Source organism: Stegostoma tigrinum, chromosome 17 (genome assembly GCF_030684315.1).
Source record: "Stegostoma tigrinum isolate sSteTig4 chromosome 17, sSteTig4.hap1, whole genome shotgun sequence".
NCBI classification, from domain to species: Eukaryota; Metazoa; Chordata; class Chondrichthyes; order Orectolobiformes; family Stegostomatidae; genus Stegostoma; species Stegostoma tigrinum.
Genome location: NC_081370.1, coordinates 9,460,957 through 9,478,237, shown reverse-complemented (window position 1 = coordinate 9,478,237; position 17,281 = coordinate 9,460,957). Strand labels below are relative to the sequence as shown.

The following is a 17,281-nucleotide window of genomic DNA, read 5'->3' as shown; positions in this document are numbered from 1 at the left end:
GCTCCCAAAAGAGCTCCCCAGCTCATCCCATTCTCCAGCCCAAACTCTAAATTCATCACTTTCAAATACATGTCCAGCTCTCTTTTGAAGCCATCTGTGGAATCCACCTACACCACCCTCCCAGACAACAAATTCCAAATCCTATTAACGCTTTGAGTAATGAAGTTTGTCCTCCTCTCACTCCTAGCTCTCTTGCTAATAATTTTGAAATTGTGACCCATAGTTACTGAAATACCAACTAGAGAAAACAGAATATTCTTCTTTACCCTGTCAACATTGTTCATAATTTTGAATACTTCAGCAAGACCACCTCTTAATTTTCTTCACTCCAAGAAGAATAAACTCAATTTCTGTAATCTTCCCGTGTATCTAAAATCCCTCTTTCCGGGTATTGATCTACTTAATCTCCTTTGCACACTTGCTTGGGCTATAACATCCTCTCCTCATTAAAATGCCCAGAGTTGAACACGATATTCTAAATGTGGCCCCGACCAATAATTTCTAGAGGAACAGCATCACTTCCTTGCTTTTATACTCTATGTCTCTATTTATAAACCCAAGGACCCTTTCCGGCTTATTAACAAGTGTTTCAATTTGTCTGCCACTTCAGAGAATTATGCACCTGAACCCTGAGTTCCCTCTGTACTCCCCTCAAAGATGTACCATTGAGCCTGTATTGTCTCTCCATATTTCTTCTATCAAAATGCTTTGCCTGACATATCCCTGCATTAAAATTCATCAGCCAGGTGCCTGCCGATTTTGGCCAACTGGTCAATGTCTCTCTGAAGCTCAGTGTCATCTCTCAATTCACTATTCTCCCTAGCTTGGTATCATGAACAAATTTAGAGAATTTGCGACCTGTACCCATTTCTAAATCATTTATATAAGAGCCCCAACACCTGTTCTTGGGGAATACTACTTTCAACTTGTCTCCAGACTGACAAATGCTCATCTATACCTACCCTCAGTTTTCTATCTTTTAACCAACTTCTAATTCATGCAGCCAGGGACCCTTCAGTCCCAAACATTTCTAGTTTTCTGACCAACCTGCTGTGTGGTACTGTATCAAATGCTTCCTGAAAGTCCAAATATACAGCATTCACAGCACTATCCTCTTCCACTGCCTGTATCACATAATCAAATAACTCAATTAAACTTATCAGACATGATCTGCCCTCGTCAAAACCATGTTGACTGTCCAATATTAACTTACTTTTCTCTAAATGTGTATGTATCTTGTTCCATATTACAGCCTCCATCAGCTTTCCCACTATTGATGTCAAGCCGACAAGCCTATGAGGCAGATTCTGATTGTTGTGATCTTTGTTTAGCTATTTGTTGAAGTTTTATTTTAATTTTCTGATAAACTGTTAATGCTAGCTTGCAAAGACACATAACAATTCTGCTCATCATAAGATTATTTGCTTTGTTCAACATAGAACAGATTTCACCAGCAACGGAAAATGTGATAACTAAATATGATATGTTTTGCTGACAGTCTGGAAGATGTGTTCCAGTGAGATCAAATTGGACCTAGATTACCTCTTATACCAGTTATCTTCTTTAATATGCATAATAAATTGATGATATACTGCTATTGTATCTACATTTATCTTTTGTAAACTTGCGTAAGATTTTTTCTTTCCTACTGAATAAATTAATCAGAAATATTGACTCCCATATAGCAAACAATCTGTGCTACAAGTTCCGTAAGTCACTTATCAGCACTGTTTTGTAATCTATTCTTTTGTGAAACAAATTTTATCTTATTGAGTTTTGCCCAAAAGGTATGTGTAACCTGGAGATCGTGCCAAATTCTCTGGTATAAAACACAGTGTTGCAGGTGACCAACACCTTCCAGGAACCTCAGTAGCTCGTACTGAGCTTTGAGTAAGATGGGAACAAGTAGGGAGGCATCAATATGGATCCTAATACTGACAATCACATTTCCTTATGGCTCAAACACCTTAGAATGTAAGAATATTCTGTTCATATATCGGTTTTGAATGAATGAGTTATCTGTTTTTACAAGTGTTGAATAATCTTTCAAAATCTTTTCAATCTGTAAATTGGAATTTGATGCTTCTGCTTTTGTAGCATATCTGTGTTAAAGATGAATGATGTTGTGGAAATATTCTATGTTAGGCCAGCTAAGAAGGAATATTTGTCAATGAGCATTAAACCCATAGTCAGTTAGAAAATCGATTGCTGATAACCATAAAAAATAGTTATTTGGCAAGTTTCCAATGAATCTCTACTAATTATTTGACTTCTAGTTCAATATTAATTGCACTGGTAATTACAAGTGCTAGTGTGGTTGTTTTAAATGAACAAATTTTATTTACAGATACGTGAGAATTGTCTCTATTTACGTATCTGATTAAATAACCATCTTCTTTACAATTTAGGTTTATTTTTCCTAACTAAACCTGGCAAGTTCAGATTTGTTGATTTTTATTTTTGATATGTTACTGTAATAAAAACAGAAAAAGTAACAAGCCAGGCAGCATCTGTGGAGTGAAAAACTGAGTTAATGCTTCAGATTGATGACCTGTCTTAGAAATAGAAGCGATGAGAGATTTACAGCTTAAAAGCAAGAAATACAAACAACATGTGTTAGATATACTCAGCAGGTGTGGTAGTATTTTTAGACAGAGAAACAAAACCATTTTGTAAATCTGTGATCTTTTATCAGAACTAAAAAAATTTAAAAATGAAATCCATTTGAGCAAGTGAAAGAAAGGAAGAGGAAGGGAGGGGTTGACACGGTGGCTCAGTAGTTGGCACTGCTTCCTCACAGCACTAGGGATCCCAGTTCAATTCCAGCCTCAGGTGATTGTCTGTGTGGAATTTGCACTTTCTCCCCGTGTCTGCATGGGTTCCCTCTGGGTGCTCCGGTTTCCTCTCACAGTCCAAAGACCTGCAGGTTAGGTGAATTGGCTATGCTAAGTTGCCTATAGTGTCCAGGAATGTGTATGTAGGTGGATTAGACATGGGAAATGTAAGATTGCAGGGATAAAGTAGGAGGGTGAGTGTGGTTAAGATGTTCTCCAGAGAGTTGGCGTGGACCTGTTGGGCCAAATGGCCTGTTCTCACACTGTAGAGGTTCTATGATGAAGAGAAGGAAAGATCTGTGATACAGTGGAGGATAGAAGAGTAATTATGTGAGATCAGAGTGCATGGTGTAAGGCCAAAAATGGTGGCAACAGGGCAAGTAAAGGAACAGAAGGTACGTCTTGAGGAGCTGAGAGAGGAAAGATCAAGAATAGCTACTTTTTGGAAGCAAAGGAAAAGAAAGCAGGAAGCAGGAGAGAAAAATACAAAGTAGCAGAGAAAAATAACAAAATAGGGCTGAGGTTACAACTTAAAATTATTGAATACTGTATTGAGTTCAGACAGCTGGTACGTACCCAGTCACAAAATTAAGCCTTATTGGAATGTGCAGGAAGCTAAGGTTTTAAAGCAACTGCAGGACACTATGAAAAAGTAGCATGGAAAGAATAAAAATATGTCTATAATATGGTACCAAACAGGAGTGAATAAATGACATCCAGTATCTAATCATACATACAGCATACTAGAAGTTGAATTATTTTTCTTTCTGTAGTTTCTGATTTAATACAATACCCACAAGCCAGATAAAATATGAATTACATAATGGCCTAAGTGTGCCTCTAAGTGTGCAATATATACATACACTTATCCCATTTTATGGCCTCCATTAATTTTCCCACATTTGATGCAAAGCTGACAGGTCTGTGAGCTAAATTCTGATTATTGTATTCTTTGTTTAGCTACTTGTTGAAGGTTTTGTTTTATTATCTGTTCAACTGTTTGTGCTAGCTTGCAAAGGCATTTATAATATTTCTGTTTATCGTAAGATTACTTGCTTTGTTCAATTTAGAACAGATTTTAGAATAAAGGGAAACTTAGTTATCTAAATATCTGTTTTGCTGACTCTCTGTAAGATTAGATTAGATTAGATTAGATTCCCTTCAGTGTGGAGATATGATCACTTTTGGAACTTGGACCTAAGTTGCCTCTTACACCAGTTATCTTCGTTAATATGCGTAATAAATTGATGATATACTACTATTGTGTCCACATTTTTCTTTTGTAAATTTGCACATCAATCTTTCTTTCCTACTAAATAAATAAACCAGAAATATTGAACACCCAAATAGCAAACAATCAGTGCTACAAGTTCCATAAGTCACTTCTCAAAACTGCCTTGTAGTTTACTCTTGTAGTAAAACAATTATATCTTATTGAGTTTCGCCCAGAAGGCATGTATAACCTGCAGACTTTGCCAAATTTCCTGATATCCTGAGCTGCAGGTGACCAACACCCTATGAGGACCTCAGTAGCTCATAATGAGCTTTGAGTATGATGAGAACACTGAAAATATCAGCAGTCGAGCACAAACTTTCGCAACAAAAGGAAGATGCAGGGCTCAATTTAATGTTCTTGACTGAGGTCCTGCCCACTGCTTCAGGCATCAGTGGGAAATACTCTTTGCTTCCATGGGTGCAATCTAATCAAACTAAGGGCCAGAACTGGCCAACCCAGATATACAGATTGCAGTTGGGGAGTGAGCACGACCTGCTTAGGTTGTCACTTTCCTGCCATCGTCAGAGTTTGAGAGGAAGGGGAAGGCTACCAGACATGACTCGGCAGCAATCTGTCTACGAATAAAGCAATGGCTGACACAGAAGTACAACTCATAATTCAGGTCCAGTAACAGAGGACCAGGACTGAGAAGGACAGCAAAGAGGGATGAAAGTCTTGACCCATCTTATCTATCACAAAATATACAGCTACCCGAAAATGTTGGGGAACCAGTTGTGCACAAAGTAGAGCTGTCTAGGCAGCTGGCCATTGTTTTGGCAATTGTGTGACTCTGGTATTTTTAAATCAGACCCATGTTTGCTCAGGAACAAAAACAAAGTTGCTGGAAAAGCTTAGCAGCTCTGGCAGCATCTGTGAAGGCAAAAACAAAGTTAATATTTTGGGTCCAGTGACCCCCCACCCCCTTCCAAAGAACCGTGTTTGCTCAGTCCTCCCTTCATCCCCACCCTATGGCTGCCAATTTGTGGCCAACCCACCCACCAGTCATTTAGCAGCACCCCACTCCTTGTGAGAAATGGGATCTTTGACAGCTTCTCCCCAGACCTGAATCAGGGCTGGAAACACCCTGACATTAATTTTCTAATCCTGAAATTAACATTCGGTGCTATAATGTAGAAGTTATAGGGATAGGTAACTGGGTGATTTACTACACTTCCTATGGTTTTACCACATCGATTACTTTGGTGGGGTTTGAGATAAAGTTTTATTGTAAAATAGGGGACAGTGAATTCAAACACATATGCTCTTGGTTAACATACAACAAATAGCAAAATTTTTAAGAATATAGAAGTGATAGCTTTGATTAACAGTGCACTATTCTAAAAGTCTAATGTATAAGCATCTTGTCATAACTTTGCAACATGAAATAGTTCACATTATTATATATGTTATGTGGAATTCATCAGTCAATTGTCATTTTTTGTGTTTTTTTTTGATGGAACAACAGGGCCTCCTTTACTTGACAGGACAGTGGTGCTATTTCCAGAATTGACATCAGCTCAGTACTTTACAAGTAAGTTGACAACTAAATAAATAAATTACCTTTTACTTGTAAAACTCTTCTGTTTTACAGCTGAGAAATCTAGTTAATGGACTCAAGTCCATGGTCAGGACATTGTAAAGTTTCAAAAAAAGAGAAATATTGATATATCGAGTGGTTCAAGAGCAAAGAAATTTGGAAAATCTTTGAAATCTGAAATAGAAACAGAAAATACTGGAAATATTCTGCAACTTGTTCAGGGAGTGTCTGTTGAGAAAGAAACAGCGTTAACATTTAATTTTGTGTTGAGGAGTAGTAATTTTTACACTCAAACGGTAGTGAATCTTTTATATTATTAATTCAATAGGAATATGAATTCTCCATCATTGGATATATTTAAGGCTGAGATATTCAGATTTTTGGTCACTCAGAAGATTAAAGGATATCTGGTAAAATGGAGCTAAGGTCAAAGATATGATAGTATTTAATCACTGAATAGTCACAAGGGCCTGTATGCATTATTTGTGTTCCTATTTCTTATGTTCATTTGACCTTACATCAGAACTGGTAATGCGTGAAGATGTAACATCATTTCAGCCAAAGGCAAGGGAAAGGGGGAATGACAAAAGAGTTGATAATGCAAGGCAAACTACGAAGCAAATGAGACAAATAAGGAAACAAAAGATGGGTCTAAAGCAGATTTCAACGGGAAAGCAAAATCAACACCAACCACCTCTATCCAAAAATAAAGTGCCAAAGGTGATGATCTGAAACCTTTAAACTCAATGTCATGTTCAGGAGGTTATGAGTCCACAAGACTGGATAGCGTTTTGTTTGAAAATGAGTTCCCACTCTGTGAGCTTAGATGAGCTCCAAAGCATTCATTTAAATATGGTGGCAGGCTAATGATGAAAGGACCAGGGTGTGAGTGCAAGGAAGAATTAAAATGGCAGGCCACCAGAAATTCAGGAGTACACTTACCAACTGAACTGGAATGTTTTAGGTAACTATGAGCCAATTTCCATTCATCTTTTGCCCCCATATTGCCTATCTCTGACACTTCCTTGACTTGCCTGACTCAGTACCTGGAGGGGTGAGGCATCTTTACAGTAGTTCACTGATTCTTATCTTGATTTAACTCACCAATGTTTCATTTCTTGGAAGGACCTTAATCCATTTTCTTATTTTTATTGCATCAGTTCCACAATAGTGTCTCAGGTATGTCTTCGGTCTTCCTTAAATGAGGATAAATTGTCTTCCAGCCCCTGTGGTTGACAGCCCTTAACCTTATTCATTCCATTTCCTAAATATTCACTTTCACTTGCTTCCATCACGCTGAAAACCATGATAGGTTTCCCCCTGCTCTCACCTTCCATCTTGACCATGTCTGCATTCGACAAATTTTGATCCACTCTTTTCACTGCTTTCAGAAAGATACAACCAAATAAATCTTCCTCGTCCTTCTACAGCTTCCTCTTCACTCTCCTTTCAGAATTATGAAAGGACCATTTCCTCCTTTAATACCTGTAAACTCCTCAGTCACCCCCAATATTCCATTTCCACCAGCAAACACAGGAAGTACAGCAGCTATGCTTCCCATTACCCAAGAGCCCAGACACTCATTCCAGGTGAAACAATAATTTGGTATATTGGGTCATCAGTGTGCAAAACACTCATTCAGTTGGAACTCCAGGCCCACAGCAATTATCTTAACTGCCCTCTGAAATGACCTAGCAATCTACTGAGTTGTATTAACAGCTAAAGAAAGGACTCCTAAGAAAGGAATGAAACCAGTCAGACCAGCTGCCATTGACTGAAGCATTGGTAATGGAAACTGCAAAAACAACATCGTGATGTTCTAAGAGTCTCCATCTGTGGGCTAGTGCCAAAATTGAGAGAGCTGTCCCACAGATGAGTGAAGCAATACTCACGGAATCTTGCCAATGCCACAGACAATGCCATCCCTCGGTACATGAGAATGGCAGCACTGTGATATACATTTGAAAGGAATTGTCCTGCACCTACTCAGCATTTGACTACATGTGTGACATCAAGAAGGCCTAACAAACTGGAGTCAGTGAAATTCAGGAGAATAATTCTTCACTAATTGGAGTCATACCTGACACAGAGGAAGATGGTTGAGGTTGTTACAGGTCACATCTCAGCTCTAGGACATCTCTCGAGGAATTCCTCAAGGTAGTGTCCTAGGCACAAAAACCTTCCAATTTGAGGTCAGAAGTGGGGATGTTCTGCATTTGTGACTTATTAAGCACTGTAAGAGTCCATGTGGAAATGCAGCAAGACCTGGATACTATTCAAGTTTGGACTGACAAATGTGAAGTATTATTTGTGCGACACAAATCCCAGGAAATGACCATCTCCAGTAAGAGAGAATCCAACAATCCCCCCTTGACTTTCAGTGGTTTTAACATTGCTGAATCCCCTATTAGCGACATTCTGGGGTAACCTATGACCAGAAACTGAACTAGACTAGCCATATAACTATAGTTGCTACACAAGCATATGAGAGGATAGGAATCCTGCAGCTAGTAACTCACGGTTACTGAGTCCCCAAAGCCTGTCCACCACCTACAAGGCAAAACTCGGGAGTGTGGTGGAATGATCATCACTTGTCTGGATGAATGCAGGTCCAGCAAAACTCAGGAAGCTTAATGCCATCAAGGACAAGCAGCCCACTTGATTGACATCACATTCACAATTATTGACTCCCTCCTCCACTGAGGTTCAGTAGCAAAAGTGTGTGCCATCTACAAGATGGACTGCAGAAATTCACCAATCCTTAGACAATATCATCCAAACTTATATCTACTACCATCTAGAAGGATCAGGACAGCAGATAGATGGGAATACTACCACATTCAAGTTCCCCTCTGAGCCACTCAACATCCTGACTTGGAAAGATATCACTGTTCCTTCCATGCCACTGGGTCAAAATCTTGGAATTTCCTTCCTAATGGCATTGTGAGTCTACCCACAGCTCTTAGACTGCAGCAGTTCTAGATGCTGTTCACCATCATCTACTCAAAAATAAACTAGGGAATAATTGCTGTTCCTGCCAGGGATGGCCATATCCAAAGATAGAATTTTAGAAATGGAGTTCCTGCAATGGACCATAAATAAAGGTTCTGCATGAGATCTGAGAAGGTAATGATCCATTGAAGGGAGGAGCTGGTATTTAGATTTCTTCAGAACTTGAAAAAAAGCCTATGAAGCATGTTTTCATAGAGCAGCCAGTGTCAACCCTATCTTCTTTCATACACCGTGATCTGTATTTCTCATAAAGCAATTTATAGGGCTCATAAAGAAAAAATGATCGGAATGATTTATCAAGGTTAATAACTAAACAATATTTCTTCACTCAAAGAAAAGCTTAAGACAACAGATACTGGAGATCTGAAATTTAAAAAAAACAGAAAGTGCTGGAGAAACTCAGCAGATCTGGCAACATCTGTGGAGAGAGAAGTGGAGTTAATGTTTTTAGTCTGGTATGACACTTGGCTCAAAACATTTACTTTGTTTCTCTCTCCACAGATGCTGCCAGACTTACTGAATTTTTCCTGCACTTTCTGTTTTCAAAACAGCATTTATTTACTGATTATGTTCATGCAGTTTAATTGTCTATTTTCACTTTACAGGTCACAATCCAAACCACAATTTCCGTGTATGCAGTACCTGGGGAAATTACCACTTTAAAACATTTGATGGTGACATTTATTATTTTCCTGGAACCTGCAATTATGTCTTTGCTTCCCAATGTTTAAGTAGTTATGAGGAATTCAACATTCAGATGAGACGTTCTATTGTCAATGGCTTTCCAAGGATCACTCACATTGTCCTGAAAATTGATGGATTAGTTGTCGAAGTACAGAATTCAGTTATTTTAGCTGATGATAATGTGTAAGTTGTTTTGTGATTTGAAGCTTTCATTTTGCTGTTTTCAACATACAGCAGATCTGCACACTATATATTGTGTTGGGGGAGGGGCTGGGGAAGGGTGATTTGTATAATTTTAGTCTGAATTTTCTAAACACGATTGGCAACACAACAACAAAAACAGAAGTTGCTGGAAAAGCTCAGCAGGTCTGGCAGCATCTGTGAAGAAAAAACTCAGAGTTAATATTTCGGATTAGGTGACCCTTCAACAACCTGGAACACAACAACCTGGTTATTTCTTGGTCCCAAACGTGCGGCTGAACTGGGTTGCTGATTTGACCATGTTTCTAAGTGCTGTAATCAAAAAAGAGGTGAATTCTGCAGCCATTAGGGGAATAAAACACAGGGGCAACTGTGCAAAATTAAGGTACTGCTCATTTCTAGAACAGGATGATATTAATTGTTTTGGACAAGTTGGAATTTGTACAGGAGCTAAATCTGTTGGATGGAGTTGCAAATAAAACTAACAAAGAAACAGATAGTAGGAACTGCAGATGCTGGAGAATCTGAGATAACAAGGTGTAGAGCTGGGTGAACACAGCAGGCCAAGCAGCATCAGAGGAGCAGGAAAGCTGACATTTCCGGCATAGACTCTTCTTCACAAGAATGATCTAGACCCGAAACGTCAGCTTTCCTGCTCCTCTGATGCTGCTTGGTCTGCTGTGTTCATCCAGCTCTACACCTTGTTATAACAAATCAATAATTTGTTTTGTACGTATGTCATAAAGTATTTCTGAAAAGGTCAAATTAAAAATCACATTGAAGACATTTATAATTTCTTGCTTCTTTTGCCCTAGTGTGACATTGCCTTACACCCATTCTGGGATTGTGATTGAGAAAGTCAGTAATTATATCCGTATCACCGCAAAGATCGGCTTGACTCTCATTTGGAATGGAGATGATGCCCTCACGGTATGTGCATCATAAATTAGCAGCTATTTGAATATACTTCATTATTTTCCATCCCTTAACTAAGAAAACATGGATATGATGGCATTGTCCCTTCACTAATGAGTTTGAATCTTACATGGCAGATTGTGAAATTTACTTCCTAAATATATCATCAAAAGCTGGAAAACCCCATGTGGTTCACAAGTACCAACCAAATCTGCCATCCAACTATCTGGTCTACACCTGACCCTGGATCCATTGACTCAAATGCCCTCTGACATGGCAGACCAAATCTCTCAGTTGTATCTAACTGCTACAAATCCTGATCAAAAGGAACAAAATTAGATGGGACATCCAGCATTTCCTAAGGTATTAGAAATGATAATTACACACCCTGTCAACCCAGCCAAAGTTGGGAAGGCTATTCCATCGACTATTCAAATAACAGCCTGACAGAGTCATTCTTACAGAATCAAATCTTACAGGCAATGTGTCAGAAACCACTGCTACGAACCTAGGTATGTCCTGCCTGAATAGGACAGGGTCACCAGAGGTTGAAATATAGTGGTATACAGTCAGAATGGAATTGAGTCCGGATCCCATGAAGTCTCAGGACATCAGATTAAACATGGTCCAATAGATTTCTTGTGGTTACTGCCAACCCCAGTCTCCCCAACACATCAGATGATGAATAATTTCTCTGCCATGTTGAACATCTGAAGGAAGCATGAGATTGGCAGGAGAACATAACGTACACTTGGTGAGACCATCACCCTGGCCAAGTTCCAAAGTGTATAGTTGATAACTGGGCATACATTTGTGGTTGGAGAACCAATCAGAGGCAACAAAAAATAGCATATTTGACTTTATCCTCACCAATTTCCCTGAGGCACATTCATCTAACATGCTAGTACCAGAGGAGGTAATTATGGTGACAAGATCCTGCCTTCAGTTTGAGGATGCCCTCCATCATGCTGTATGGCACCATCATTATGCTAACTAGGATAAATTTCAAACGTATTTAGGAGCTCAAGAATAGGCATCCATTGGGTGTTGCAGGCCAGCAGCATCGGTAGAATTATATTCAAACCCAATCTACAACCTCAGGATCTGACATATCCCACATTCTCATCACCACCAATCCAGGGGTTCAACAAACAGCACAAGATGGTATGTCGAGAGTTGCAGCAGATGTATCTATAAATATAGTATCAACCAGGTGAATCTACAACACTGGATGACTTGTGTGCCAAATAGCATAAACAGTATGTCATATATATATAGAAAAGTGATTCCACAACCAATCAATCAGATATAAGCTCTGCAGTCCTGCCACATCCAGTCATGAATGGTAGCGGACAGCTGAACAGATCAATGTAGGAAGGTGCTCCATAAATATTCACATTCTCAGCGGTGATGCTCGGGCTATAATCTATACTCAGAATGACCACAGCTGTCTAGGTTTCTTGTCTCTAAGGGAAAGAACTCCCACTCTAATTATTTAAGCACTAATTGAAGCTGCTCCCTGTATAATATCACTTTGAGAAAGGCAGATTTCACAGAAAAGAGCTGGCTGACTTTGTGGTTGGGGTGGACTAGATAATCAACCCCATTGTAACATCCAGCTTTCAGAGATGAAGAAGGAATGATGATATATGTCCAGATTAGGTTGGCATGTGACCTGGACTGGAATTTAGAGCAAGCAGTGTTAATACAGTCATAGATGAGAAGGGCTGTTAGTTTAGGAGGTGGTTTCAAATAAGCCTTTGAAAATTGCTAATGTATCTTGTAGCTACTTTTCAAATTAAAAAAATACTGCAGATGCTGGAGACCTGAAATAAAAACAGAAAGTGCTGGAGAAACTTAGCAGGCCTTGCAGCATCTGAGGAGAGATAAACAAAGTTAATATTTTGAGTCTGATATGACTTCTTCAGAACTGAATGCACTGGAAAATGATGGGTTTTATGGTATTTACAAAGGGGTGGAAAATAAAAGGCAGAGGAGTGCTGATGGTAGTAGAGGAATGATGTAGATGAAAAATAGGTGTGATTAGTAGAAAATAGGTCAGCTTTGCTGAGAGCAAACCCGTAGAAACAAATCACTGGGAAGGTGTTGGAGAATTGAGGGTTGGGAAGGATGTGTAATCAAAATGCAACAATGTTTATGCTATGAAATTGCTGAAGTCAATATTGAGTCCTGAAGGCAATAAAGTGTTTAAGTGGAAAATGAAGTACTGTTCCTTCAGCTTGCATTAGGCTTCACTGGGACATTGCAGCAGAAGTAAATAGAAATGCAACAATTGTGTTCTAGTGGTGGGGGAGAGAAAATCATCAAGGTCTACAACACAGAGCCATTAAGCCTGGGCCAATCAAAAACAATCACCTAAGTGTCCCCATTCCATTTACATAAAATAGTGGATTGCTAACACTCAAGTGACTACTTTGTCCCACATGGTGTAAAGGTGTTGAATGTAATAAGACTTGCACTCATCCAGGCAACTGGAGAGTCATATTAGAAACATCATTTCTCAATAGAGTTGTTTATTCTGTGTCCTAACTAATGTAAACAATTGCAATATGCATGGTGTAACTCCTTAACTGGGGGTTGATCAACACAGTTGACTACAGTAGTTACGGAATTACACCAGTTGATCCCTGGATGGACAGCTCAGTGCCCCTCAGTCAATACATGATCAATGGACAGCGATGCCTTTACCACTCTGCCACTGCCCTTCCTACTGCCTATTAATCAGCCAATCCAGGCCAATTGCTGTAACACAATGCCGAGCTGGTGTGGCACAATGCCAGACAAATCTCTGATACCGCTATCTCCTTTCTGGACCTCTCTGTTTCCATCTCTGGCAAACACCTGGAAACCAATGTCCATTTCAAGATTACAGACTCCCACAGCTACCTAGAATACACCTCCTCCCACCCACCTTCCTGCAAAAATGCCATCTCCTATTCCCAAATCCTTAATCTCCGCCACATCTGCTCCCAGGATGAGGCATTTCACTCCCGAACATCTCAGATGTCCTGGTTTGCCAGGGACCGCAACTCCTCCACCTCAGTGGTTGAGAATACCCTCAACTGTGTCTCCTGCATTTCCCGCGATTCATCACTCACACCCCCTTCCCGCAATAATAACCAAAACAGAATCCCCCTTATCCTCAAGTACCACCTCACCAATCTCTGGCGCATCATCCTCCGGCCCCACCACCAAAGACATTTTTCCCTCCCCACTGTTATCTGCTTTCCGGAGGAACCACTCTCTTTGTGACTCCCTTGTCCACTCCACACTCTCCTCCAGTCCCACTACACCCGGCACTTTTCCCTGCAACCGCAGGAAGTGCTACACCTGCCCCTACACTGCCCCCCTCACCCCTATCCCAGGCCCCAAGAAGACCTTCCACATCAAGCAGATGTTCGCCTGCACATCTGCTAATGTGGTATAGTGTATCCACTGTTCCCATTGTGGCCCCATCTATATCGGGGAAACCCAGCGGAGGCTTGAAGACCGCTTTGCGAAACCCCTTATCTCAGTTTGCACTAAATAACTGCACCTCCCAGTTGCAAACCATTTCAACTGCCCCTCCCATTCCTCAGACGAAATGTCCATCCTGGGCCTCCTGCAGTGCCACAACGATGCCACCCGTAGGTTGCAGGAACAGCAACTCAAATTCTGCTTGGGAACCCTGCAGCCCAATGGTATCAATGTGGACTTCACAAGTTTCAAAATCACCCCTCCCCCGACCGCATTCCAAAGCCAGACCAGCTCGTTCCCACCTCCCTAACCTGTTCTTCCTCCCACCTATTCCCTCGACCCACCTCTAGCCCCACCCCCATCTCCTACCTACTAACCTCATCCTGCCCCCTTGACCTGTCCGTCCTCCCTGAACTGATCTATCCCCTCCCTAACTCCCCACCTACACGCACCTTTACTGGCTCCATCCCTGCATCTTTGACCTGTCTTGTCTCCTCTCCACCTATCTTCTCCTCTATCCATCTTCTATCTGCCTCCCCCCTCTCCCTATTTATTTCATAGCCCCCTTTCCCTCCCCCATTTCTGAAGAATGGTCTAGGCCAGAAACAGCAGCTTTCCTGCTCCTCTGATGCTACTTTGACTGCTGTGTTCATCCAGCTCTACACCTTGTTATCTCATCCTACAAGGCCATTTTTTTACTCATTCACTGAGTCATGCTACAGCCCAAAGGTGTTGGGCATCATGATGAGGAGCAAGTGGTCTGAGTGGAACACTTGAAGTCAAAATTTTCAATGAAGGTGCCAAGAAACTTGATAAAGAGAAGCTATTTGTTCTGGATGATGAGACTAGGGCTAGAGCATGGTCTAAGAATCAGGCAAGAAACTAAGAAACAATTCTGCACACAAAAGGTGATAGAAATGTGCACATCTCTTCCACAAAGAACAATTGAAGCTTGATCGAATGTTAATTTTAAATTTGAGTTTAATAAATGTTTGTTTGTGTAAATTGTCAAGAAATCTGGGGCAAACGCATATGTCAGGATTTGCAGACCAGCCACTTTTAGGGTGATATCCAGGAATCTCCTTGCTGCTAAACACAAGATTAGCTGCATGAAGTTTGGGGAAAATGTTAGCTGGAGTGCAGCTGCCAGAAAGATCGTGAGATTCAAGTCAATGGTACACACTCAGTCGATTCATAATCTGCCTACTCCCCGATGCATTCTGCCGCATTGCCAGCCTACCCAAAACATAACTCGGAGCCTCATATTGCAGTCTCTAAAATATTCCCTCTCTTAGAAAAAGAACTTCTTTTCTTCATGTTACTGCATATAGCTCATAGTACATCATTGATTTTTATTTCTTTTTTCTGCATTAGCTTGAACTGGGCCAACATTTTGTCAACACGACATGTGGGCTCTGTGGTGATTTCAATGGCATACAGGATAATGAATTTTTTTCGAATGGTACGTATAATGGACACTAGTCATCACATTTGATTAGATTGGTTTTACTTCATGTTTTTTTTATTTATTGCCTGTTATTGATTACAGGATACCACCTGACTCCTAACCAGTATGGAAACTTACAGAAACTGAATGATCCCAAGGAGCGATGCAATGATGTACCTTCATCTGATAATGATAAAAATTGTTCAAATTTTGTGAGTGAATCTTTCTTATTTATCTAACCTCCCTCTGGCTTGAATCCATTTCAGCTCTGAGGTTTTATTTAAAAAATTTGCTTTTGCTAATTATCTACTGCTTTTTCACAGCTGATTAGACATTGTTAAAGGGTGTGAACAATGAATGAGTAAACTATTTTTATAGTATACACAGCACAGAAGAAGGCATGTAAAGTCCCCACAGAGCAACCTCCTATCCCATCTTGGTCAAGGTGACAAAGTGATAATGTCATTAAATGTCAATTTGCGTGGCACAGTGGTCAGCACTGCTGCCTCACAGCACCAGGGATGTGGGTTCAATTCCAGCCTCAAGAGACTGCCTGTGTAGAGTCTGCATGTTTTCCCTGTGTCTGTATAGATTTTCTCCAATAGTCCAAAGATGTGCATGTTAGATGTGTTAGCTACGCTAAATTGGCCAAAGTGTGCAGGCTAGGTGGATCAGCCATTGTAAATACAGGAGTTGGATGGTCAGTGCAGACTGAATGGCCTCTTTTTGCATTGTCAGGTTTCTGTGATTCCTCTGATGTCACTGGATTAATAACGCAGCAGCCCCAGACTAATAGTATGGGTTCAAATCTCACCATGGTAGATGGTGAAATTTGAAGTTTTAAAATTTCATTCATGGGATATGGGCATCGCTGGCAGCATTTATTGCACATCCCTTATTGTTCAGAGAGTAGTTGAGAGTTAACCACATTGATGTGGTCTGAAGTTACATGTAAGGATAATAAATGTAAGGATATTACATGTAAGGATGATGGTTTCCTTCCCTAAAGAACATTAATGTATCAGTTGGGCTTTTCCAACAATTAGTGGTTTTGTGGTCATCAGTCGACTCCTAATTCCAGATTCTTTACTGAATTCAAATTCCACTACATACCACGGCAGAATTCGAATCTGCATTTCTGGATTATTTGTCTGGCGATAATGTCACAAGGCCATCACCTCAGTTAAGAAAAAAATCCGGAATAAAAATCTAGCCTAATAATACTAAGGTAACCACTGCTAATTGTCATATAGACCCATCTGATTCACTAATGTCCTTTAGGAAAGGAAACTACTATTCTTACCTGATCTGGCCTACATGTAATCCAGACCCACAGCAATAAGGTTGACTGTTAAGTAATTGGGGATGAGCAATAAATGCAGGCCTAGCCAGTGATGCTCACATCCCGTGAATGAGTAACAAAAATCCTGATTGGCATAATCGATACTTTTCTCCCTCATGTTTATCCAGCTTCTTTTTAAATGTCTCTATGCTATTCAGCCTAGCTATCCCTGGTGGCATAGTAATAAAATATGTTAACAAGATTATTTTTTAAAATGTAAATTAGTATTAGTATTAATTTCTAGGGGAATAGAATTGAAAAATGGAGAAGTTATGTTAAATCTGTATCATATCTGGTTTTTGCCATCTTAGCCAAAAAGTCTGAAGAATGTGGGACTCACTACCATAGGGGATAGTTGATAGTGTGGATGAATTTAAGTAGAAACCGCAGATGAAGGAGATAGGAATTGAATGTCATGCTAATAAGGTTAGATGAAGAAGGATGGGGTTAGTGCCATTAATAAACATAGACTCATCATATACTATCATAGATAATGCACGGCATGTTGGACCGATGGGCCCATTTCTGACCTGTAAATTAATTGGGACCCAATGTA

General features: G+C 40.1%; 1 protein-coding gene across 1 annotated transcript in view; it reads left to right on the top strand.

The window, feature by feature from the left end:
• The first annotated feature begins 1,860 nt into the window (after nucleotides 1-1,860).
• The window catches only part of LOC125459468 (mucin-2), a 76,277-nt gene continuing 60,856 nt past the window's right edge, over nucleotides 1,861-17,281 (top strand). Inside the window, exons 1-6 of the mRNA XM_059652218.1 lie at nucleotides 1,861-1,974; nucleotides 5,576-5,641; nucleotides 9,265-9,526; nucleotides 10,360-10,474; nucleotides 15,311-15,398; nucleotides 15,486-15,595. Coding sequence (XP_059508201.1) covers nucleotides 1,896-1,974; nucleotides 5,576-5,641; nucleotides 9,265-9,526; nucleotides 10,360-10,474; nucleotides 15,311-15,398; nucleotides 15,486-15,595 — 720 coding nt within the window. The 5' untranslated portion in view covers nucleotides 1,861-1,895. The remainder of the gene's footprint in view (nucleotides 1,975-5,575; nucleotides 5,642-9,264; nucleotides 9,527-10,359; nucleotides 10,475-15,310; nucleotides 15,399-15,485; nucleotides 15,596-17,281) is intronic.